Source organism: Ictalurus furcatus, chromosome 12, assembly GCF_023375685.1.
Source record: "Ictalurus furcatus strain D&B chromosome 12, Billie_1.0, whole genome shotgun sequence".
Taxonomy (NCBI): domain Eukaryota; kingdom Metazoa; phylum Chordata; class Actinopteri; order Siluriformes; family Ictaluridae; genus Ictalurus; species Ictalurus furcatus.
Genome location: NC_071266.1, coordinates 23,198,409 through 23,222,121, shown reverse-complemented (window position 1 = coordinate 23,222,121; position 23,713 = coordinate 23,198,409). Strand labels below are relative to the sequence as shown.

At 43.7% G+C, this 23,713-nt stretch overlaps 1 protein-coding gene across 4 annotated transcripts; it reads right to left on the bottom strand.

The window, feature by feature from the left end:
• Nucleotides 1-812: 812 nt before the first annotated feature.
• Nucleotides 813-21,773, bottom strand: prrc2a (proline-rich coiled-coil 2A). 4 transcript variants are annotated; one of them, XM_053638810.1, is made up of 18 exons: nucleotides 21,650-21,773; nucleotides 21,381-21,416; nucleotides 15,676-15,827; nucleotides 13,375-13,552; nucleotides 12,396-12,492; nucleotides 12,136-12,211; nucleotides 11,608-11,751; nucleotides 11,173-11,402; nucleotides 10,625-10,707; nucleotides 10,239-10,387; nucleotides 10,042-10,144; nucleotides 9,741-9,939; nucleotides 9,507-9,599; nucleotides 8,321-8,831; nucleotides 7,994-8,241; nucleotides 7,299-7,590; nucleotides 6,974-7,199; nucleotides 813-6,620 (listed from the first exon to the last, which is right to left on the bottom strand). In XM_053638810.1, the coding sequence occupies exons 3-18, from the start codon at nucleotides 15,788-15,790 to the stop codon at nucleotides 3,638-3,640; spliced, it is 5,727 nt and encodes a 1,908-aa protein (XP_053494785.1). In that variant the 5' UTR covers nucleotides 15,791-15,827; nucleotides 21,381-21,416; nucleotides 21,650-21,773; the 3' UTR covers nucleotides 813-3,637. The 4 variants fall into 4 exon arrangements, with proteins under 4 accessions (XP_053494785.1, XP_053494784.1, XP_053494787.1 ...); XM_053638809.1 differs by lacking the exon at nucleotides 21,381-21,416 and having other exon boundaries at nucleotides 21,650-21,767; XM_053638812.1 differs by lacking the exons at nucleotides 9,507-9,599; nucleotides 21,650-21,773 and having other exon boundaries at nucleotides 21,381-21,571.
• Between the last annotated feature and the right edge of the window lie 1,940 nt (nucleotides 21,774-23,713).

Here is a 23,713-nt window from a genome sequence, read left to right as displayed (position 1 = left end):
CTGACCTCAACCCCACTGAACACTTTCAGGATGAACTGGAGCCTCCTCAACATCCATGTCTGACCTCATCCTCACTAATGCTCTTGTATCTGAATGAACACAAATCCCCACAGCCACGCCCCAAAATCCAGTGGAAAACCTATCCAGAACATTGGAGCTTATTATAACAGCAAAGTGGGATCGAGTTTATTATAACAGCAAAGAATAAATCTAGAACTAGAGGGGTGTTAGGTGTCCACATACTTTTGGTCATACATTGTAGTTCCACTATTACCATCTCAGTGACTTCTCTGAATAAGACAAATCAGTTATTGGTTCAGGGTTGGTGTGGATCCAGGAACACAGAGTGAGAAGGACATACACCCTGGACAAGATGTAGGTCAGTAGACACGTATACATTCACAGCTAGGGGCAATTAAGCATAGACAATCCACCTACCGGTGTGAGGAAAGCCACATGGACACACAGGGGAACATCCACAGGAAGTGCACATGGACAACAACCCAAGATCCTGGTCATCTGAGGTGAGAACCTTATCTTCCTTCTATAACCTTCCTAAAACTTGATTGCCTTTATGATCGCATTACTTTTAAAAGTGCTGGAACTTCATTATAACTGGAATTCAATCCAAAAGGAAAAACTTTTATTTATTTAAGTCAAAAGGACACTGGAGTCGACCAAAGCAAGCTATACTGGAAGTCATTTTTTTTTTCTTTTTTTTAAAAAATGTTGTTAAAAATCATATTTCTTCGTTTAAGTAAAAATTTCCATAAGCTCTAATCTGTCCAAAAGAACTTCACACAACACATCGGTTCCATTAAAACAAAAAAAGATTTTTATTAACTCTTTTTCTCTGTATACTTTATTATAATAAGACACTTCTCTGCTTGTACATTGCTCCCATGAACTTAAAAATGGCAACAATCGTTTTTTTTTTTCCTTGGGAATGTAAGTTGGGGTAGATGAACTTAGATACATACCAATATACATACATGTGTGTATATCAAGGCTCCAGTAATAAACTATAAATGCTATAAACGCTGTAACCACTTCAGGTACCTTAGTGCGGAAGTATAGTACAATCTTTGAGTATCCCAGGAATACACACTTGAACGGGTAGTATTATTTACTCGTTAAACATGGGTACATACGATAATGACCACATCGATAAGATAGCTTAAATGTTTAGAAGGAAGGATAAAAGGATAGACGGCACTCGGAGCCTGATGCACGGCTGCCGATGTTCAGGCTCTCGGAGATGCAAACGAGGATGTGTTCATGCTAAAATATCAGTGAGGGCCGGGGGGAAGGGGGGGAAAAAAAAAAAAAAGTAAAATATACTCATAGGGAGACAAGAGATGTTAAATGATTTTCACTGCAAGTACTTCATTTGGATAAACATACACACACTTGAATGCATATCCATGAGTGTATATAATGAACACAGTATAAACATCCTCCACGGTATAAACGCACAAAAGGGTTAGAAAAAGAAAGATAACTGTCCCACCAAAAAAAAAATAAAAAATAAAAAAAAATAAAAAAAAAAAGGTTTGCTTTTATCCCACCCAGCCACCCCAAAAAATATACATACAGTAGAGATAATGCGCACATGCGTACACACACACACTCATACATTTCATTCATTTATAAGCTCTATTCAGTTATCGAAACTACTCTCCAAACACAGGCATATCCAGAAAACAAACCCCAACTTACAGCAGTAGTGAAATATCTATGCTGGTCAGAATACACAAGGGCACGTCCTTGCTCCGGTTTCAATTCAGACGTGTACTTCGATTATTTTTTTCATTCTGAGTGTGGGTACATGCAACTCTTACTTACGCAACGTCTTCGGTGTATCGCACGTTTAACTTTGCAACGCTTCTCAAAAAAGGGTGATGAACTCATCGGTAAAATTATATACGTGTACACGTTTTAATAAGCTGACGGGAAACGTCGGCTATTCAGTCCTACTGAGATGCCACCAAATACTCCAGACACACCGCATCGAGCCGAAGCGGCGCTTAGATCGATCGTACTACTTTTTAAAACGCAAGACGTAACAGAGACTAAATGGATGGTGATCAGACAGAGCACTTTTTTTTTTTTTTTTCGATTTTTTTTTTCCTCACTCAACATTTACCAGAGCTGGTGAGCAAACGTAACAGCACAATACTTACTGCCTATTTTGTTTTAAAAAGGAACCGTAATATACACTTAATAGATGCAAAAAAAAAAAAAAAACCAACAAAAAAAAAACACCCCACACCACAGAGATGGAGAGTAAAAGGACGAGAGGGGGCGAGGAGAAGAAGAAAAACATAAAAAAAAATAAAGTAGAGAGCCTAGGAGTGTAAAGGTACTTGTGTTCTAAGAAGAAAAGCAAGTTTAAACTAAATGGTTCTTCAAATAATCAGTATAGTATTCTACATTGTAAAGGAGAACAAGGGTGGGCAGTCAAAGAAATCACCTTAGAATTAATTTTTTTTTTTTTTTAAAATTGTCCTGGTTTTGGGAGGGGAGGGGGGGGGTATAGGGGTTTAAAGGAGGACAAAGAGTTATTAAAGCCCACAAATTCAGTCTTCTTATAGTTGGAATACATGTTCTTTCTTGGAAAAAAAAAAAAAAAAAAAAAAAAAAATAGTCGACACCTCTGTTGGGTGAAAGACCCAAATGACCTGCTGGGAAAACCAAAACAAATAAACAAACTAACAAACAAAAACAAAAAGCAGGAGCAGAGAAGCGATCGTCCAACAACCTTGAATTAAAAAGTCACACTATATTGAGCTACAGCAGTGATATTAGAAACAGTAAATGTGAACATTAGTACTTCATAGGTTGGGCAAGCAGAAATTAACAATGAACGGAAACATTGAGGGGGGAGAAAAAAAAAATAATCAAGAAGGATGTTGATTAAAAAAATGCCTTTTAATGACCTGCTTTGCAGAGGAAAAGAAACATTACAGCCCTAACTTTTTAAGGGAGGGAATATGAAACGTAAACTGAACAATGAGGTAAAAGGAAAGACGACACAGAAAGAAGAAAGAAAAAAAAAAAAAAATAGAAAAAACTATGGAACATATCATATTAAAAGAGTAACTGCACACCTAACCCCGATCCCGACCTGAAGAATCCGCCAAACTGTGTATAAATGCACAGGGACATCACAAACATTGGCCTTTCATAAATACTTCCAGACACTACTCCATGCTACTAACGTATGCCTGCTACACACTGCAGTCACATGTGGAGTATCCGTGTGTCAGTTTGAGGTCATATTGTGCTTGTATATGCAAACATTTATTTATTTATTTATTTATTTATTTAATATCTGAAGGGTTGTCAATTAAAGTAATGGGACGAGTAATCTAATCCGAGTAGAACTTGGGGCTTGTGTGAAAGGAAAGAAGGTGTACATGGACAAATAAAGGGACAAGACACAAAGCATTAAACCAAGGGTGCTAGAATGAGTGTGTACATCATATTCATAACTATCTTGTACAATAATAATAATAATAATTAATAATAATTATAATAATAAGGTAATATGTTAGGGGATGAGGATGAAAAAATGAGTGGGAAAAGAAAAAGAGGGATGAATTTGAAATGTTGCTAAATTAAAGGGGCGGGGGAATCACTTCCTGTTCTTGGGAGACGGCCAGTTGCCACGCCTCTCACCACGATTGGCCCCTCCGTTACCCGATACACCACCCGGTCCTCCACCGGTAGGTGGACCTCTGGAACCTCGACCGCCACTGCCACCAGCGCTGACTCTCCGATTCTGCCTTTCCATTCCAGGCCGCTGGCTGGAGAAGCTCCTCTTATTGGCGGCAGACTCTTTAGTAGTTATCTCTCGGTCAACACCTCCCCCTCCTCCGCCTCCTCTTCCTGATGGATGGTGATGGTGATAGGAGGAATAGGATTTTCCACCTCCTCCTCCTACTCCTCCTCCTCCTCCTCCTCCTCCTCCCCCACCACCTTCCCTCTCTCGAAACTCTGCAAAGTCACTGCTTTCAGAGGCAGTTTCCCATTCCTCATTGGCCTGGTCAGAGTTCTGGTTGGAAACGTCTGGAGATTTGGCGCCACCAGTCTGGTTGTGGTTATGGTGGTGCTGAGAATGGGGCAGGCCAGAGTTCCCATGGTAGTGATGGTGGTGATGGTGGTGACTATTCAAATTCAGGCTCCCACCCCCAAGGTAGCCGCTATTGTTATTGTTGGTTGCCGAGATACTGTGAGTTGTATTTGCGTTTGGAACACCGGCAGTAGTGGATACATTAGGTGCTCCATCTTGCACTGAATTCTTGGATGGCGAAGCAGACCGCTGTTGTTGTGCACCCACAGCTTCAATTATTCCACTATTTCCGTTGATACGGGCTGCGTTCTCCCGCTCCTGTTTAAGCCGGCGAAATCTGGGGGGCTTGTCTTGCTGATGTTGGGAACGCCCATGGCGCCTGCGGCGAGGAGGCCGCTCAAATCCTCTATGCAGAACATTTCGTCCATCAGCATTAGGCAAAAGAAGCGGTTTGGGTCCAGAGGAATTGGAATTGGTGTTGCTTAAGGTCTGGGCCACACCTCCATTTTCAGTACCCAACTGGGCAGCTGTGGGCACAGTAGGACCAGAGATTACTGAAGAATTTACACCCTGGTTCTGAGACTGAACCAGCTCAGGTGCCTTTTCTTTCTTTTCCCCATTAGACCCGTGGCTTGCGTCTTTTATTAGGGAGGGCTGCGGGGGGGTGTGTTGCTTTCGGGCTGATGCAGAGGATTTAGCGGACACACCTTGCGAAGAACTAGGCCCAGAACGGTGTCCGCCAGACATACCTCCTACATTGCCTGAATTTCTGTAGACACCACCTCCAGCGGCACCTCCACCCCTGCCACGTCTAGACGGCACTCCTCTAGGGGTGAACACTCTGGTTTGGGTATTTCTTGGCGGTGCTGAAGATGATGCATTGCCCACACCTAGGTTCTCTCCGCCGGTTCCTTTTTTGGAAGCTGGCTTGCGATCCTCTTTGTCAGAGTGTGCAAGGTCACTAGCAGCACTCTCACTGCCCGTTTCAGAACCCCTTTGCCGCCTTCTTTTCGGCACTTCTTCATACTCTGAACCCTCGCTTCGGGTTTCGCTGTGGTTCCTGGCACGTCCAGGGTTTGGCTGAGCGCCTCCGTGGCCATGTCTGCCAGATGACCCCTCCCGCTTATGATCTTGGTTAGAGGAGCCATGCGGATAACCACTGTTGACAGTGGATCTGTAGTCCCGGCTGCTTCTGCCCCCTGCCCTACCACGTGCACTGCCTGCATAACTGCCCCTGTAGCCTCTGCCTCGACCATAGAACTCACCCCTTCCACGGTTCGCTCGGCTTCCTCGGGAAGAGCCCGCATGGTACGTAGCACCCCCTGCACTGCCACTTATCTCATAAGAATGCTCTCTGTCCCTCCTGGAAGGTGGAGCTAAAGAGCCAGTCGCTTGGACAGAGTTTTCTCCTTCTTTGGATGCTTTACTCATGCCCCCTCCAGCACCTCGCTCCTTGCCACCATTTCTTGGCTTTCCTGGTGGAGCAGTTTCATCTTTACCAGAAGGTCCAGATGAGGCTTGGGAACTGGAGACTGATGCTTGCTTGGCATCTTGGTCTTTATCTTTTGCAGAGCCTACAGTGTTTTTCTCTCCTCCCTCACCTTCACCAACCTCCCTCTTCATTTCCTTCAGCACAGGTCGCTTAATAGGACCCACTCGCTTGTTGGGGTTACCACCTCCTGACTGGACAGCAGGCTTATCAATATGACTGTTCAACTCTTCCCCGCCTGTGTTTCCACCCATTCCAGAGCCTCCCTTTCTATTATGTGCATGTCCACCACTTGCACTACTGCTTCCAGGCCTCGGGCCCCAATGAGTTTCAGTCTTTTGCTCCCGACCACGAGAGTTAGATTTGGGGTGGTGCTGCTGCACCGAATGCTGGGAGGACTGTGTGTGAGGGTAGGTACCGCCTGTTTTGTCCTGTTTTCGTCCAATACCACCCCTGGATCCTGGGTCATGCTCATGCTGGGGTGGGGGGTGATGTAGTGACTGCTTTCCGCTGCCATCCTCTCTGGCTGAAGAGGAGGAGGAAGAAGATGAGCAGGAGGAAGAAAGGCATGGCTGGGGAAGTGGAGGGGAGGTTTCGTTCTTCTTGGGCTCTCCTCCTCTTTCTCGCTCTCGACCATTCTCCTGTTTGTGTGGATGGAGAGTGTAATGTGAGGGATGAGCATGGTGATGCTGCAAATGGGGGTTGTTCTCCAAGGGGGTGAGATCAGCACGGCCGTTGCGCTCAAAGTGGGGATGTGGAGTCCCCCAGATCTGACTCTGTTGGCTACCTTGTGGGGCTTCATCTTGATGGCTAAAGCCACGAAGTTCTCCGGCATTATTAACTCTCTGCTGTGGATGAGAAACCATTCTGGGTCCATTATCTGGGAAGCCGCTGTAATTTCCACGCCCTCCCAAGAAGGGCTGGTGATGGCCACCTTGAGTCCCCACAGGGGATATCGACTGATCGGTGGAGCCAGAAGGAGAGTTAGCGCCCACAACAGGTGGCTGAATGGAACCCGTGCCTCCCTCTCGACTGCGCACTGGAGGAGTGTCACTTCTGGTACATATGAAAGACAAAAATTTTAGCGTTATGATCAAGTATTAAAATCTCGTTTCAACTCCAGCTCTCACCTTCCATTTCTTTATTGATAATTAATTGGAAGTGTGGGTGTGTAAATCATCGCTAAAACACTATAAAGCAGGTAGCTACAATAATAAAAGGCTCAATGCAGTAATAGAAATACTATTAAATACATATTTTGCAAGAAGTTTTTATCCAGATTTCAAGAGAGTACATCATGCAGGGAGGAAGAAAAACCCTACAGTCTACCTTCCAACGAAATAATACTGATCTTTATGCAGTCTACCTGAAAAGGAGACCATGTGATGAAACCATAACCAAGCCTTTACCTGGCGCCTTTGCCCATGTCGTCCTCCTCCAGAGCTTGCTTCTGCCTTAAGGGGGAACTCAGAGCTCGTCCCTCTCCGCTCCCTGGGAAAACCTCTGGTCCCCAAGCCAGTTTAGGATCCATGGGTGGTGTGCCACGATGTGGATGAGGGGGACCTCCATGCTGCTGCCTATCAAACTGCTCCGAGCCAGAGCCACCGGAATCTGAGCGCTCCCGACTCATCAACCCTGGACAAAAATAAACAAACAAACAAATAAATATCATGTCAAGTAAGTATCATACAATTTCGACTTCATGTACACCATCATGAAATTTTGTGCACAAACCAGTGGGATGCATGCCGGCCGGATAGTAATCCATGGGTGGGGGGCGACCCTGTATCATACGAGGGTCCATGTAAGGCATCATCATCCACCGAGGGTCAAAGTTCATGGGCAGAGGTGGAGGGCGTCCCATGGAGCCGGGTGGGTAAAGAGCAGGCTGTTTAGGGCCTGGCTGTGGTGTGGCACCTGGAGTCGGTCCCTGCTGAGGTGCTTGGGACTGGAGCTGGGCTTGGGCAACCTGGCTGTGCTGCTGCTGTTGCTGCTGCCACTGCTGCTGCTGTTTCAGGAGCTGTTCCTGTGTGCAATTAATAGCATAACAGTTTCGCCTGCTTGCCCAAATCCACCCGATATTATTACATGAACACCATTGAGAAATATTGAGAAGCTTTAATATCTGTTGTACATTTCTGCAGGAGTGGTTGCATGTGGATTAGATTTTACTATTCTCACTCGCTCCTGATTACAGATGTAACGCAACACTGAGGCTGTTCGAGATGTCGGTGGCACAGCGTTAAAAGTTTATTCCTGCTTTGGAGGAAATATTTTCCCGCCTACAGCTTCTGGTTACATTACAGCTTCCTTTGCCTCACTACTACGCTAAAGATGGACCAAATCAAAGAACGTTATTGTTGCAATAACCACTTCAGAGATGTAGCTGAGAATTCGAGACTGCAGAACATCTAAGAACAGACACTAACCTGCTGTTGCCTCTGGAAACGAGGTGGGAGGGACTTCTGATACTTGGAAAAGCCCTGGCCAGGCATTCCACCCCCTGGCCTTCCTGCTCCTCCTGTAATAGCCTCTACCTTCACCGTCTCATCTCCGCTTCTGCTGCCGCGAACGTGTGTGCCGCTCGACACGGGCTCCTCCTTGACTTCCGCTGGTCCTGGGACTTCATTGGGCTGCTGATGCTGGGGGGCAGGAGGCTGAGAAACCTGTTGTGACTCTGTAAAACAGAAAGAACAGAGTTTAAGAGGACCAAGCTGACTTCATGTGACTGTTCACAAACATGAGTAAAGACTGACCAGTGTTCGAGTCGTAGCTGCTGTTGCTGCCAGCTCTTTGTCTGTTATTAGCAGTCAGCACCAGTGTCGCGCCACCCGACTGAGCGGACACCAGAGGCGGTTCCTCTGTGTCCACACAGGGTGACGGGGGCTGACTTGTGCTGGACGAAGAGGCCGAAGTGGTCAGGGAAGGAGTGGGGCTGTTCGCAGGAACGTCTGCAGCAGCACTGGGCTTCTGCTGCTGTTGCTGCTGCTGCTGTTTCTCATCCAGCCTCTTCAACTTTTCAGCACATGCAGCACGGCGCTCTTCTTCCATCCTGCGCTCCTCTTCCTCACGGCGACGCCGGGCACGCTCCACCGCCGCAGATATCTCTGACGATGACTGCTTCCTCCGCTGGCGCCATGTCTCGTCTTCATCCTCGCCCTGTGTCTGGTTGAGCAGGGCATTTGATGGAGGAGGTGTAGGTCCCTTCTGCTGCTGGGCCGGAGCACCAGACGGCTTCTGCGGCACTGGCTGGTTCGAGGCCCGTTCCTGAAGACAGAAAGTCTATGACTCAGTAAGCTCATCCATACACGCACACACATACATATATATATATATACACATTTCATATATATATATATATATATATATATATATATATATATATATATATATATATATATATATATATATATATATACACACACACACACACACACACACACACCGTGAGCATGCTTACGTTAGGAGCAGGCAATATAAACAAACTTTTCAAATCATGATGTTTTCCAAACTTGGATGGTGAGAGTGATGCAAAACAGTCCAGTGGACAGTGGATATACAAAAACATCATGTACGTAATATCCTATTCGATATCTTACACCTATTCAAAAGGTGACCCATACCGTACACAAAGTTTTATAACAACTTTTCATTTAAAGGGAAGGGTTCCCATTCCATCTTCATTCATGCAACACCTGTTTTCTTCTTCAAATAAGCGACCATAATAATGCATTTTCACACCAGTGGCATCGTCTGCACCGGTCTCGTATACATTATTATTTTATTTTTTTTTATTCAAAGACAAATCACTTACACAGTGTGGATTAATAGAGGTATGAGAGGTTGCCTGCATTTCAGAAAATCTCTACCAGGGTCTCATTTATGCCACCCACCACTAGGCAGATGTTGTCCTTTTGTATCTTGGACCCCTTCCCCATGTACCTGTCGGTAGTAGGAGTAGGGTCCCTGCCCAAGAAGTGAACCTGGTGGAGGGGAGGGCTGCTCCCGAGGGCCACCGTGTCCAGGCCTACGCCCCTGCATACAGGCAAAAGCACCTGGCAGTGAGTCATCCAGGAAGCACTTCAGGTGCCCTTCAAAGCTTGTTCCTGGTTGTTGCCAAAGCAATAAACTGGGGTGGAGTGTCAGTGCCTGCGGAGATCATCATGTGGGTTTTACCTGATAGGGTCCAGCACTCGTTTGGCCACCCCAGTTGCTTCCCCCCTCCTCGGCCCAGTTTGGCTTGCCGGAGGGCGCTGGGGTAACGTCATCAGTGGGGACAGGAGGTGTGTGCCTTGCGCTTCCTCCACTCTCAGTCATCCGGGAACGTGAACTTGGGGCAGGTCCTTCTTGGGATTTCTGCTGCTCCGTTTGTTCCCTAGAGCGGGACGACCAAGGACACACGTGCGTCAGAATTCGAAAATATATTTACCATACAAAAATCACCATTACGCTGTTTAGTATTTTCACAGAAACTTACATAATTCCATTCTCGCTTTCAGCTTCCTCTTCATCCCCCTCATCTTCACCTTCATCATCGCTGAACTTTAGCTTGGCTGAGTAGTCAATCTCCTCTTGTGCCCCTGATTTAAGAAAAGAAATATATAAATATTAAGATTATAAAGACACGTTAAAAATAAATAGGGAATCAAAGAGCTTTTAATGCGCCCTCTTTACCAGCCCATCCTTCATCTCCATCATGGTCTAGCTCGTCCAGCTCCTTGAGGTCATCCTGTTTTAGGATAGAGGGGCGTTTGACCGCCTCGCCACGGGGGCCACCGGGTGGCCTCCCCTCTGGCGCAGGCCCACCCTGCGAACGAGAGAATCTGAGGAGAAATAGAGAGAGGAAAGAGGACTGTTAAGAGTTGAAAGCTGCACTGGAATAGAGAATGTGTATTAACATTCATCAATACACTGCGAGACTAATTAATCAAACATGGGGGGCGGCACATTTGGAAAGAATTTGCTTTAATCAGGAAAAAAATAAATAAATAAAAAATTCCGATGTACTAAACTGCAATGTTTTACATGGAGATTATTGGGACAATCTGTAAACCTCTTACCTAGGGGCCTCGTTGGGTGGTGGATACCTGTACGGCCCTTGTGGACCGTACGGCGGTGGGAAGGGCAAGTACGGTGGGTACATCTAGGAGAGAACAAAGAGCAGAAAACGGGTTAGAGAAGTACTTTATCTCAAATGCAGCATGTCCCATTGTCATTAAGTACATTTGGTAACCCAAACTTAATGGACAGTATATAACAGAGGCTACTTTAAAAGCTTTAAAAAAAGACAGAAGTTCTAAAACAACTTATAACTACTATATGATCTACTCCAATGTAAATACAAATAACATCCCAGGTATCATTAGCGCAAAAAAAACAAAAACAAAAAACACCATACACTACTGTTAAAAAGCTCAGTGCTGTTTTAACTGCAATGACCACCTCAGAGTGAAGTTTATTTATTTTCCCTAAACGGTTAAACTCTAGATTCGCCATTAGTTATTTTATACGATTGTTTAAAACATTACTTACAAAAAGACTCGCAAGACATATGCGACACCACTATTTTCCCCGAGGTGATACCCATGGTAAAATTCTTGGTACTCACAAAGGGAGGCATGATTCCTCTGTAAGGAGGGAACTGCGGGCCAACCGGAGGCTGGGGGAGGGGAAGGGTGGGGCTGCCTCTAGGTGGCCCATGGGGGGGATTCTGTAGGAGAGGGGCCCCAGCTGCACCCTCCATTCCCATGGGTCCGCCAACCCCACCCTCCGCTACCCCCTCCCCAGCTATGGTGGGCGCCAGTGCACGGCCCCCACCATCCCGCCAATTCATCACGTCTGGAGTAGAAAAGCAGGTATTTACGATAAAGAAATTTGATCTGCATCCTGATAGTGTATTACATAGCAGACCACAATAGCTACAGGTCAATTGAGAAGAAAGATCAATGACGTCAATGAAAAGGCTTTAAAAAAAAAAAAAAAAAAAAAAACAGAGAAAAAAAACAACCAAACAAAAAAAAATATATAAGCGCGATATACTTACTCTGGGGGCGGAGGCTTGGTCCTGGCCCATACCACTGATCTGCAGTGGCCTGTTCTTTGCCAGCTTTGTCCTGGTCTCCCGCCGCCTGCAGGGTGGGAAATTCCTCGCGAGAGAATGGCGACGGTTGGTTTGATCCCTTTCCACCTGTACAGAGTGTGTAGCCATTACATCAGTGATGTATTCACGTCACTGCTCGAAATATCTCCTTCAATCAAAAATACTATGTGAACATTATTAGTCACGGTCTGTTTCTCCTCCGCAGTTTGCACCAGACGCAACACAAACATTGCCATAAAGTAATCACATGAATACAAAGATGCCACTGAAAAACCATGCAGCAGGTCTGGTTTATTTCTTTGTTTTAGCTCCACCCCTTTTCCCTTAAAACCCAGCTCAAGGTATACACAATTTAATAACGAAAAGGGGTCAAATTCAGCTGGGCAGAAGACACGGGCTTTTCAATATTACAAACTGCTCCTTTAAAAACGTTCACAAAACCAATATGTTATCTGGGGAACCAGAACTCACCATCTCCTGGTACTCCATGTGTAACACTGGCCTGAGCCCAGGACCTTGTCCCTGCGGCTATAGCTGTAGTTTGGGCCTAGAAAGCACAAAGTCGAGTTCATCTGTATTTTAAAAAGCAGTGTGTGTCATGGGAACAACAGCCGAACCATTTAGCGTACGGCTAACGCTGCGAGGATTTAGGATGCATTTCATTCGAAAATAAAAATATTAAACGTGCAAAAAGAACACGCAGCGCTTTGTGAAAACGTGTGCGGCAGCACCTCTTGAGCTGGAGGAGTTCTCGGCAGGCTCGGGGCAGGTGTCTGTGAAGCCGCAGGCTGCTGCGACTCCGGCTGCGGTGGTGACGATACATCGGTACTGCAGGAATAAGAAGTGTACACACGTTTCAGTATCGTACATCAGACGTGTGAGATATGGGCTAGATGTTGAAATAGAGCTGTAATAATAATAATAATAATAATAATAATAATAATAATAATAATTATAGTAATTAGAACAGCGACCGGGTTCTTCAGTGTTTCCTGAAAAACGTGACAAACTTGGTGTGCTGTTACAGGAAAATAATTAACCACCTCCACCCTGAAGTTGATCATCTTCCTGTATCTTCTACCGCAGCAATCATGAAATGTACAAGGAGTCGTGTCTGATCTCCGTTTATAGTTCCTTTTAAGGTAGAAGAACTTCCACAAAACAAGTTACTCTTGTTATCGCTTAACGTTACGATTGAAAGTTAAAAATCAACACCTTCTGACGAGATCGAGAAACAGAACCGAAAATTCAACAGGCTGCCATAGTAATGCACTTTTCTCATCTGGACCCATCACATTAAAAAAAATAAAATAAAAAAGGGCAACTTTTTTCAGTTTTCAAAAAAAACAACAACCCTAATAACCCTAAGCCTTTCCAAAAAACAGCTGGATTGAGGATTGGACTTTTTTTAGTACATTAAAACACAGCTGATGAAAACTCCTGGAAGGCAACAGCACTGTAGAGTTCAGCGTTTTACTTGATTTCAACTAATCAACGTGGTCTGCGTGGTGTACTTCACAGCCGACACGACTGGCTATGATCCTCCAGGACCACAGGATTAGACACTCCTCCACTAAACCATTAGCTACCACATGTTCTCCAAGGCAAGTCTCTTTTGCAACTGCACTAATTAGAAAAAGACCCCAGGAGTTGATTCAATTTAATCAGAACCTTGGGGGCTATACTAGATTATACAGGCAAACCACTTACCTCTTTGGGTCTGCTGATTCTGGCTTGCTTGCCCATCCTGTGCCGTCTTTGGGAACGAGCGAGACGTTGGGGTCGTTGCCTTTGTTCTCCGCCTTCAAACTGGGCAGGTTGGCTGGGGGGGGCATGCGCCGTGCAGAGGCAACTTTACCAAGAGACTGCAAGCCATGACGAGGGGCAACTACAAAGACAAATGCTAGAGCTGACCAGGGAGCATCAACACATTTTAATATGGCTTCATCTGCGACATCGCACTTACAGATCCGACATCACACTGTTCACTTATATTTCTGAAACCTGGGAACAACGTTGTGAAACGAGAGACGAGCCTGATCGTGAAGCAAAGCCGAAGAGAGAGAAAGAGAGAGAAAGAGAGAGAGAGAGAGAAAGCTGTTCAACGTGTCCCGGGGTCAAATTACTAGAGATCTGAGACGAGGGAAGAAGGGAAAAGAAAGAAAGAAAAAAAAAAAAATCAATCGTTATAAAAGAAATGGTTATCACACCGACCTCGCTGCAGCTTTTTCGATTATGGATCGTGTTGTTATTTTTAACATTTTAGTACACACGCATTTTAAAATCTTGAACGCGTCAGCACTGCATGTTTGTAATACAGGCACTAAAATGAATCGAGTTCACCAGACCAAGCCCAGACAACCGGGACAAGTGTGTGCGTATGTGTATCATGTGTCTGAGCTATCAGTTTTATTTTTTTATTGCCCGGCAGCAGAGTGCTTCAGTATGCTACTAGTGTAGCAGTACCGTGTTTATTTTTCCTCGATCCATTACTCAAACTGCCTATTTCATCAGATATCGATTCAGTTGTTTCACGCTTTATTAGTGGTCTGATGCGCCTCTGCGATAGCGTGCTTCTCGTTAGCCGTAAAATCGCTAGGAGATGAGAGACTACTAAATGTTAGATGGGGAAAGGGGGTGGGGCCTCCCTTGGTGGAGAGATCAAAACACAGATGCAGCGACTGTCAATCATTCCAGATTTGCAGGTCAATCGGCTCATCTCACACTCGGTAGCTGCTTATCCTGGTCACGGTTGTGGTGGACGCGGAGCCTATCTGAGAAACACTGAGCGTGAGGCGGGGATACACTGAGCGTGAGGCGGGGATTACACCCTGGATGGAACACCAGTCCATCACGCTGAACACCAGCCTGCACACACCCACCCACCAACCAAGGGCAATTCATCACCAACGGTTTTTAGGTAGATGAGAAGGAACCGGAGAACCCAGAGAAAACCCACAAGGAGAACACGCACAGAAACTCCATCAGGATCAAACCTGCGACCCTGGAGCTGCGAGGTGGCAACGCTACCACTACGCTGCACCGCCCGTGATCAGCATCTCGGCCATTCTCATTGGTGTATTTCTGAGTGATGATAAGCAGCTCACTCTAATGTTAAAATGCAAAATGCGTAAACGTTGGTAGGTCTTTGGATATACTCAATCAACCAGATTTTATAATTTTGTGTGTGTGTTGCGAGATTCCCATTTTTAATCGTTTTGACTAAATCGGTTGAGTAAACGGGACGATCTTCCTGCAGTCCATCGGTAAACACATGAAAGGATTATAGCAGGTCACCTGAGAGTTAAATGGGAGAAGGAGGCTGACGAGACCTACCAGACTCTCTAGTGAGTGCACTGCAGTCATGTGGATCATGTACGCCTTCAGAGCAAAACCGAAGGAGGCGGCCAAAAAGGTGCCGGGTTGCATTTATCGTTAGCGCGACGTTTACCGGCTTGGACTGCAAACACGAGGCTTAACACCGAACCGTTGTCGACGATGACGGTCACGGCAGAGAGAGATGAGCAAGAGAGATGATTAGCGGGAAGATTCATTTCCACTAGCGTCAAGATTATCACTTTACGCTTTCAGGTGCAAACTGAAACCTAAAGTGAACAGAAACACGGCGCGTGAGTCGGACTCAATTTAATCTGGCTTCTGTTCAAGTAGATCAGAGGTGGACAAAGCAGTAGTCCAGATGATCACGTTCCCAGGCTATTCGTTTTTATTTATGGATGTTCGACGGACAAGTAGGCTTAGCAAGGCTAGTCCCTCGTTCCCCTGCCACTTCTCACATTCAACAAACAGAGGCCGGGAAAAAAAACCCTTCTCGGTACTGACTGTCCAAATCCACAAGATTTTAGTGTGTACATGTAAACATAATGCACTTTACGGAGGTCTGATGCGCCTCGATGCTGTAACTAGAGGCTCGAGAAATTGGCGGTATGACGTCTGAGACATAAAAGAAGCTTTAAGAAAATTTTTTTTTTTCAAAAAAATATAAATACTTACCAACAGGCTTCTGTACTTCAAGGCTCTTTCCTTTGTAGGTATCAAACAGGTTGAGAGACGCATACTTGGTTTTGCCATCCTTCCCCTTTGCTGTTTGCCCAGAGCGCTCTGACATTGCGCTGCACGCTCATTGAGTATGGTGAGCCCTGAGACTGGCAGAGACAAAGAAGAGAAAGAACGAGTGAGACAGAGCGGGACAGAAAGAAAACAAAACTTTAGTCGTAGAATTCGATGCAAAGGCGGTACAAAAAAAAAAAAAAAAGTCCCCTCGCAAACCAGCAGCTTTTTAAATTACGTCTACGTCGCCAACGTCGCAATGTTCTCAGAATACCTTGTTTCTCATCACAACTTTTTACAGACAGGAGACAAATAAAAATGAATAACTGGGTGAGGTTACACATCCTTCCTGACAATTGGTAAACTCTATAGTCCAGGGGTGTCCGATCTTATCCGCAAAGGGCCGGTGTGGGTGCAGGTTTTCAGTCCAACCAAGCAGGAGCCACACCTGATTTCACCTGTTTAATCAGCTGATCTTGGCTTTCAATAGACTCAGGTGTGGCTTCTGCTTGGTTGGAATGAAAACCTGCATCCACACCGGCCCTTTCCGGATAACATTGGACACTCCTGATATAGTCTAATCTAACGTATTGTGCTCTGTGGTATGTACTGTCGAACAATCCTTGGTAGGCCTAGCTGACCTCGCGTTTGCATTAAAGTGGTAAGAGGGAAAGACCTAAGTAACTAATAAAAAAACCACAAGACAGACTGATTACTTCGGTCACAGCGTCGGCACCGGTTGTGTTTCAGTGTTTCATCAGCAGTAAACATGGCTGGAAATCGAGCCACATCTGAGGAGTGTGATGCTTAGGTATTCGTGTGATATGTAAGGAGAGTCAGGTGACAAAGTGCCGGCGAGCAAGAACGGTCCGTCGAGGACTACGCCGAGGCGGGATTATTACACTGGGGTTGTGGTGGAGTTCGTTACGAAGACGAGTGCACATCAGAGAGGTCAGTGGTGAGGTGCAGAGGACAGAGGAAAAAGGTGACAGCACTATGTGACACGTGTCTGCCACCGAAAAAACAGGAAAAAAACCCCACTAACATTGTTTATTAAGCATTTACATAATATTCTAGCGTGTTATCAAGGAAGTCTGTTTTGAGCGGCGGTTTGAGAACAATCACACCAAACACAAAAAGTTTAAAGGAGAAATGGAACTTGCGGCGTAGTTAACGCTGCGGTGTACGTTACAGCAGGACTTGGAAACCCGACAGACAGGGATGTTGTGGCGGTGACGTAGAGCTTTTAATCTTCCAGATGTACACGAGATACGCAAGCGAGTATGTGAACAATGCCGCTTGTGTATCAGCTGCACATGCACGGTGAAAGTGTAGTATATTTGCGCCTTCAAAGGGAACGCTCAAGACGGGGTCTGGCTACTGTGGGACATCACTGCAAACAAAATACAAACCATAAGCCGCATATGAAGAATAGTACGTCGTTTGGGACACAACTTTAGTATTTACTCTCCGATGTGTGTTTTCGGAACAGAAGTAACGTAACCAGTAAACGCACCTTGTGCCGCACAGACCAACTAATCCATAATGGGATTCGTTGACGACGATTTTCGGAAATCGATTAGTCGTTGCGGCTCTAGCGTGATCGACACGCCCAAGTTAATCCCGTAAAACAGAGATGTAACGGATATGAAATCATGAGAACAGAACGAACAGGATGAACACCTGAGAGCTGCAGGTCAGACAGAAGTGTGGTTAGAGGAGACCTGCAGCGCAGGTATTAAAGCTCACACGTTAGCAGTCTGTGTGATGTAAACGTACAGGAAAAGGGACTATGACTTTCAAACGAAGCGGACAGATGTGGTTGCCATGGGGACGCGTTATAAATGATGTCCGCGTGTACGTGTTTGTGCGCTGAGAGAGAGGCCGGAGCCATGGCAACACCAGGGTTGATGGTGTGCGTTTCACCGCTCGCCAATAACTCCCACACAGGTTTAGTTCGGTGTGTACACTAGAGCGTCTCGGTTTATATAACCACGGCGTGTTCACTGCATCGTGTGCCGTAGTGCAAGCGTTACAACTGACATCCCTTAAAATAAACCGATGCACAACATTATATACAGGTAGACCAGCAGAGTCTGAAGCACGACATCAAATCACCACTCTGCTCCTGGCACAGTCGTAACTTTATCACGTACGATAACCACCTCTCTCTCTCTCTCACACACAGACACACACACACACACACACACACACACACACACACACACAGAGAGAACAACACAGCATTGATGACCAGAACTAAACAAAGCAGCTACCTAAGGTTGCCTTCGCATTTTCCTCACGGCAATCAAACTCGGGCACGGACCAAAATAACTGGTCCAAGAGCGTCTGAGAACAGCGGCCTTGGTCCAGGTCAAATCTAATCGAATCGTTTCTGATTCTAGCCTGAGCTACAAGATAAACTGTGCCAAAGGGCAGAGCTGGAGCGCTACAGAAACGGCATGTGCGTTGGATATTTGGACCAACAAAATAAATAAGTAAATAAACACAGAGAGAGAGAGAGAGAGAGAATAAACACTGGACGCAATACACAACACATTATAATCTAGCTACTTACAGAACTATTTAGTAACTTATTAAGCACCTTCTCTATGTTCAGGTCATTTTTGTGTTTCATCTTGTCCCCGACACAGCTCATTTACATGTAGTGACGCACACAAAACTCCAGAAAAAGTGCACAGACCTCTATGCCAATAAAAGTATTTAACAATATACACTACCTGTGAAAAATTTACTCACACTCATTCTTTATTTTTTCCACATTTTAGAATAATAATAAAGTCATCAAAACTCTGGAGTAACACAAATGGAGCTATTGGAGTTATGTCATGATTAAAAATCCAAAATAAATGAAAGTAATTTACTATGTATTCTTGGCATTTTCTCGAGCGATTTCTTGAGGAATTTCCCTGAGATGCTTTTTAAACAGTATTAAAGGAGTTCACACCTACACCAGACTCTTATCGGCTGCTTTTCGGAATATTTCCCTCCGAGTCGTCCGTTTAAATGAATATTTTTTGTAAATAAAATGTTAGTTTTCTAATGAAAGAAATGAATACGTCGGCACGAGCTATATTATTGTCTACGACACCGATTTCACACATTTAATCACACACCTTCAGATCAAAAGACTTTTAATATCATGAGAAACATTTCAGTCGAGTGTCCACAAACTTTTGACAGGCAGTGTGTGGCATTAATAATAAGTGCGTGTGTGTGTGAAATCTCCCTCATTGCTCTGTGCAGACAGACCGGCCCGTCCTCTGTTTACACAACACCATTTCTCTGGTTATAACGGAATAATTCGTTTTATTCGTCTTAATTTATGGGTGTGTGTGTTCTCTCGCTTTCTTTATTTTTTTTTTATATTCTTTACATAATGGCAATAATATAAAACGACTGCTTTTCACAAAACATTCCCAACGGTACTCTTAGTCCCTGACCTAGTGAACCAGCATGAGGATGTGTTTTTGATAGGGCCTCCAAAGCTCTTGTGTGTGTGTGTGTGTGTGTGTGTGTATATAATATATATTTTATTTTTTATATATATATATATATATATATATATATATATATATACACACACATACATATATACATACACACACATATATACATACACACACACACACACACACATAAGCAATTTAACTTTGTCAGTATATTCCATACATAAAAGTGCAGTAATCCATGTTCAGAAGTTGGTCGAGGTTTACATTCGTTAGTCTTCATGTGTGTAAATTTACACACACGTTCTGAAATTTACGTTATTTTCTTTTGCATGCATACTGATTTTCCTGCGTAAGCATATCCTTCATATCCAGCGTGGCGAACGAGAAAAAGTCGTTCTCACAAAACAAATAAAACTTTCTAAGGATGGAGAACAATTAACGGTTTTAATATAAACTTTATAACTCGGATTCCCTTTTGGGTGTTTGTTAGACACGCAGCGACGTGCGGAAAGACTTTGGTGCAAAGATTTCATAATATATTTTTCTCCCTGTCATTTTCAGCACCAGGCTGCGTTTCTAAACGATCAATTAATATCGTGGCTATTATAACCGCACCGTAAAAATATCGAACCGTAACAGCCCTACGGTTTCATCCTGCCGAAAACCGTCACCGCCATCATCAGCACCTCACTACAGAAAACACACCGGTGAAGCTAAACCGCTTCTTCTCACACAAACACAGCTCATCGACGTCGAAGCAGAAATAACGACAATTATTATTTATTGTTTTCAATTTATAAAAGAATAAACCCATAAAAACGTCGTGTTTATGGTTAGAGATTTGAGAATGAGGTCATGCGATGGCCGGTGAGCTCCTGAAGGCCTAACCCGTGTAGCTTAGCAACAAGATTTAAGAAACACTGCGACAATACACGAAAAACATACGTGTTGATGTTTTAAAAAACCAACAACAACAACTTTTAAGGAATTAAATAAGCCGTAAACACTGAAACAACATATTGAAACTAAATTAATAGTCTAATAAAAAATTTAAAAAGTTACCCGCTAACAGGATTAGCATTGCTGAGCTAGCGGTTAGGCCTCTCCATGGCTCAGGATGGAAGGAAGGAGGCACCGAAAGGTTTCATAACACCACTACAACCAGTTTAAACAGATGATAATAACCAGTATAAACAGCTCAAATTAAACTGGACGAGGCCAACTCTGACACCAGTGAAGTGGGCTTAGTTAAACGTTAGCCAACGCGATATATATAATATATATTTTGTATTACAGAGTGGTGATAAAACTAAAACACACACATACAGCCTAAAGATAGATATATTTTTTTTAAAACAACAAGCAGTAGACACAATAACGAATGAAATCAGTTTATAAGGATTAAGACCAGACCCAAGCTGTGCACTAACACTCATTTACAAGAACAAAACACAAAATGGCGGCCGCTCGAGTGAAGGCCGTTAGCTTCGGGCTAACTCTCATCTCATCAGGATCCGTGACGGCGTTGCTCCTGCTTTTAGCACCGTTTTCACACTTCACACACACACACACAAAGTAACGAGTTTTACACCCTGAAACGTTAAAATACGAGCAATTCACTGGCTCTACAAACACACACAAACAAACAATCACAAAAAAGACTCGACGTATTAAGTTTCAAGAAGTTACAGCCGTCGCTGTGCTGCCAACCAAACACGGGGCATTATGGTCCGTAGAGATTTAACAAATACGAACTCCGAAACTCACTTTCAAACACCGAGAAGCAATTAAAACTAGTGTTAGTTCATTATTTAATCGTTATAAGCACGCAAAGCGGTCGGGTGGAGAGAGCTGTCCCAATGCTATGCTAACTGCGAGTCAGGGTGAACCCACTGTATAAAGCTAAACCACATTAACCATAACACCACACTAATTTTATTTTATATATATATATATATATATATATATATATATATATATATATATATATATATATATACCTAGTAAATGTAACATGGGTTAACTTAAATGCAGGTAATAATGTAGCTAATTCGAGCTAACCTGCGCTCGCTAAACTAGCTAAGCTAGCATCTTTACTCCCCCCTAACAAACGAGCAGTAACGTGGTGAAACATAAACACGAATAATAGTAATAAATTAATGCACATTTACTGACCTGGTCTTGTTCCGACTCGTCTCGAGGTTGTTATCGCTGGATTAGGTTATGAATAAACGTTAAGGTTAGCTAGCTAGCTCAGCCTTATAGCCAGCCCTCTGTATAATCACTCTAGGGCTCTAATACACAAACCAAATCCGGACAGCTCGCGCAGCAACAAGCCTCAATAATAATTTTTAAAATATTTATATATATATATATATATATATATATTAGTATTAATCAGATTGGGAGCACTGTAGACGGATTGTGAGTGCAGTGAAGCTTACTTGTACTCCTTTTTCTTTTTTTTCCCCCACAAAAGAAATGAAAAAGGGAAAATAAAATATTATAGAAATGGTAATGGATCCGTCAACTACAAGAGCCGTCAACGGCTACTGAGTCTGTAGTGCAGAGAGGGGCGGGGAGTATGGAGGGAAGGGGCGGGGCTTGTTAGCATAATATGCTTCAAATCCGCCTGGGGGCGGGGTTAAATACGCAGCAAAAATGCAACGGTAAACAACACAGAAGAAGTTTGTGGACACCTGGCCGTCACACCCGTATGTGGTTCTGTACAGAAAGTCTCTTTCCCTTAACTGGAACAGAGGTCGGGAACCTTTTCAGCTGGCAGAGCCATAAAAGCCAAAAAAAAGTTATGTTTTGTTCTTTTAAGAAACAGAGAAAAGCTAAGATATTATTTGACGTTTTTATATGTCTTCTTCTTATTATTTATAGTTATTATCTTTACTATTATTGCATAATTATGAAAAGTGGTAAGGTAATAAAGGCCATTTGTCAGTTTGCACCAATAGTATGTTCCTGCAATACGGGAGGCTGCAGTTTCACGACCACATTTCTAGGACCCTAGTTTTTTGTGATAGTGACACCTACTGAATTGGAGAACCGCAGTCCTAGGACCGCATTTCTAGTGCTTTAGTTTTTTGTGACCGTGCCACATACCGAATTGGAGAACCGCAGTTCTAGGACTGTGTTTCTAGGACTGCATTTCTAGGAACTTAGTTGTTTGTGAAAGCGCCACCTACTGAATCGGAGAACCACAGTCCTAGAACCGCATTTCTAGGGCTATAGTTTTTTGTGACCACGCCACATATTGAATTGGAGAACCGCAGTCCTAGGACTGTATTTCTAGGACCTTAGTTTTTTGTGACAGCGCCACCTACCGAATTGGAGAACCGCAGTCCTAGGACCACAATTCTAGGAGCCAAGTTTTGGAGTACCGAAAAAAGTGCAACCAAGCCAGTATTTCCCCCAAATACTAACTACTTATAGTTTTAGAGGTTTATTACACACACACAACACATTATATACTATACATATCAATCTTCATGTCAATTAATGTTCATATTACTGTTATTGTGTACTGTTCAAAAATTTGGAAAAATTGTATTTTGATGCTTTGGGAGCACTGTATCTTGAAACTTTCATGTCAATGAAGCTCCTTTGAATTGAGAAAAAAAAATGAATGGAGTGATATGCAATAAATCCGAATAACTCAATTTGCATTTCCTGAGAGAATGTTTGTAAACTTTACCTTCATGGAGAACTGTGTGGTTGAAATGGTTCCCTAAATGGGTTATGACTTTGCTCAGCTATGTTGGGTGAAACAAAGCTGAACTGCAGAGCGGGCAGTGGAAGTCCTTGCAGCGCATGGTGCATTTCTTCAGTTCGGGCAAGGATCTCCCTTCTTGGATTGTCATGTGCTTCTTGAAAAAGACAGCCCAATTGGTCAAATGAAACATTTTAAGTTCCTTTCATAAACACAAATAGACATAAATTAGGCCTAAGCCTTGTATTTGACCAACAGATTTTTTTTAATCTTCTGTCATACTATTGCTTACATTGAGCGAAATCTGTGTCCTTGAAATCACTTCATATAGACTATACAGTCCATGAGAGAGTCTAACACTTTTAATAGTATTTTAATAGTCAATTATTCTGCAGGCCTTTCTGAAATTTCTGACTGTTAAAAATGTCAAATGTCTCATTCAACGTGTCAAAATGAAGAGACGCGCTGATAACATGTACTGTATGTTATGTGGGGTGAACAGGCAGTCAGCACAGTGTAAATATTAAGATTGTTTTAACTTAATTAAAATGGTAAAATTATGAGTATTAAACAAGCTTTCAAAATGAAGACAGTGGTATTTAATGTAACTGACAGAACCATCGTATCGACATGCTTTTTTATCATATTTCTAAGTTTAATGTGCTGGCTAGAATTTATTAACATAGTCATTAAGTCCACACATAGTTGAGGCTTGCCATTATCACTACATTTTCATTAAACGAATATGCTAACAGTTCATTTTACAACATTAGTAGCTAATATATGA

What these genes read in the sequence shown, in the direction of transcription:
- prrc2a (XM_053638810.1), bottom strand. Translation starts at nt 15,790, where the DNA reads ATGTCAGAGCGCTCTGGGCAAACAGCAAAGGGGAAGGATGGCAAAACC. An exon ending in TGGAGATGAAGGATGGGCTG is followed by an intron (nt 10,145 to 10,238) that starts GTAAAGAGGGCG and finishes TTCTTAAATCAG; the next exon opens with GGGCACAAGAGGAGATTGAC. An exon ending in GTTTCCAGAGGCAACAGCAG is followed by an intron (nt 7,591 to 7,993) that starts GTTAGTGTCTGT and finishes AATTGCACACAG; the next exon opens with GAACAGCTCCTGAAACAGCA.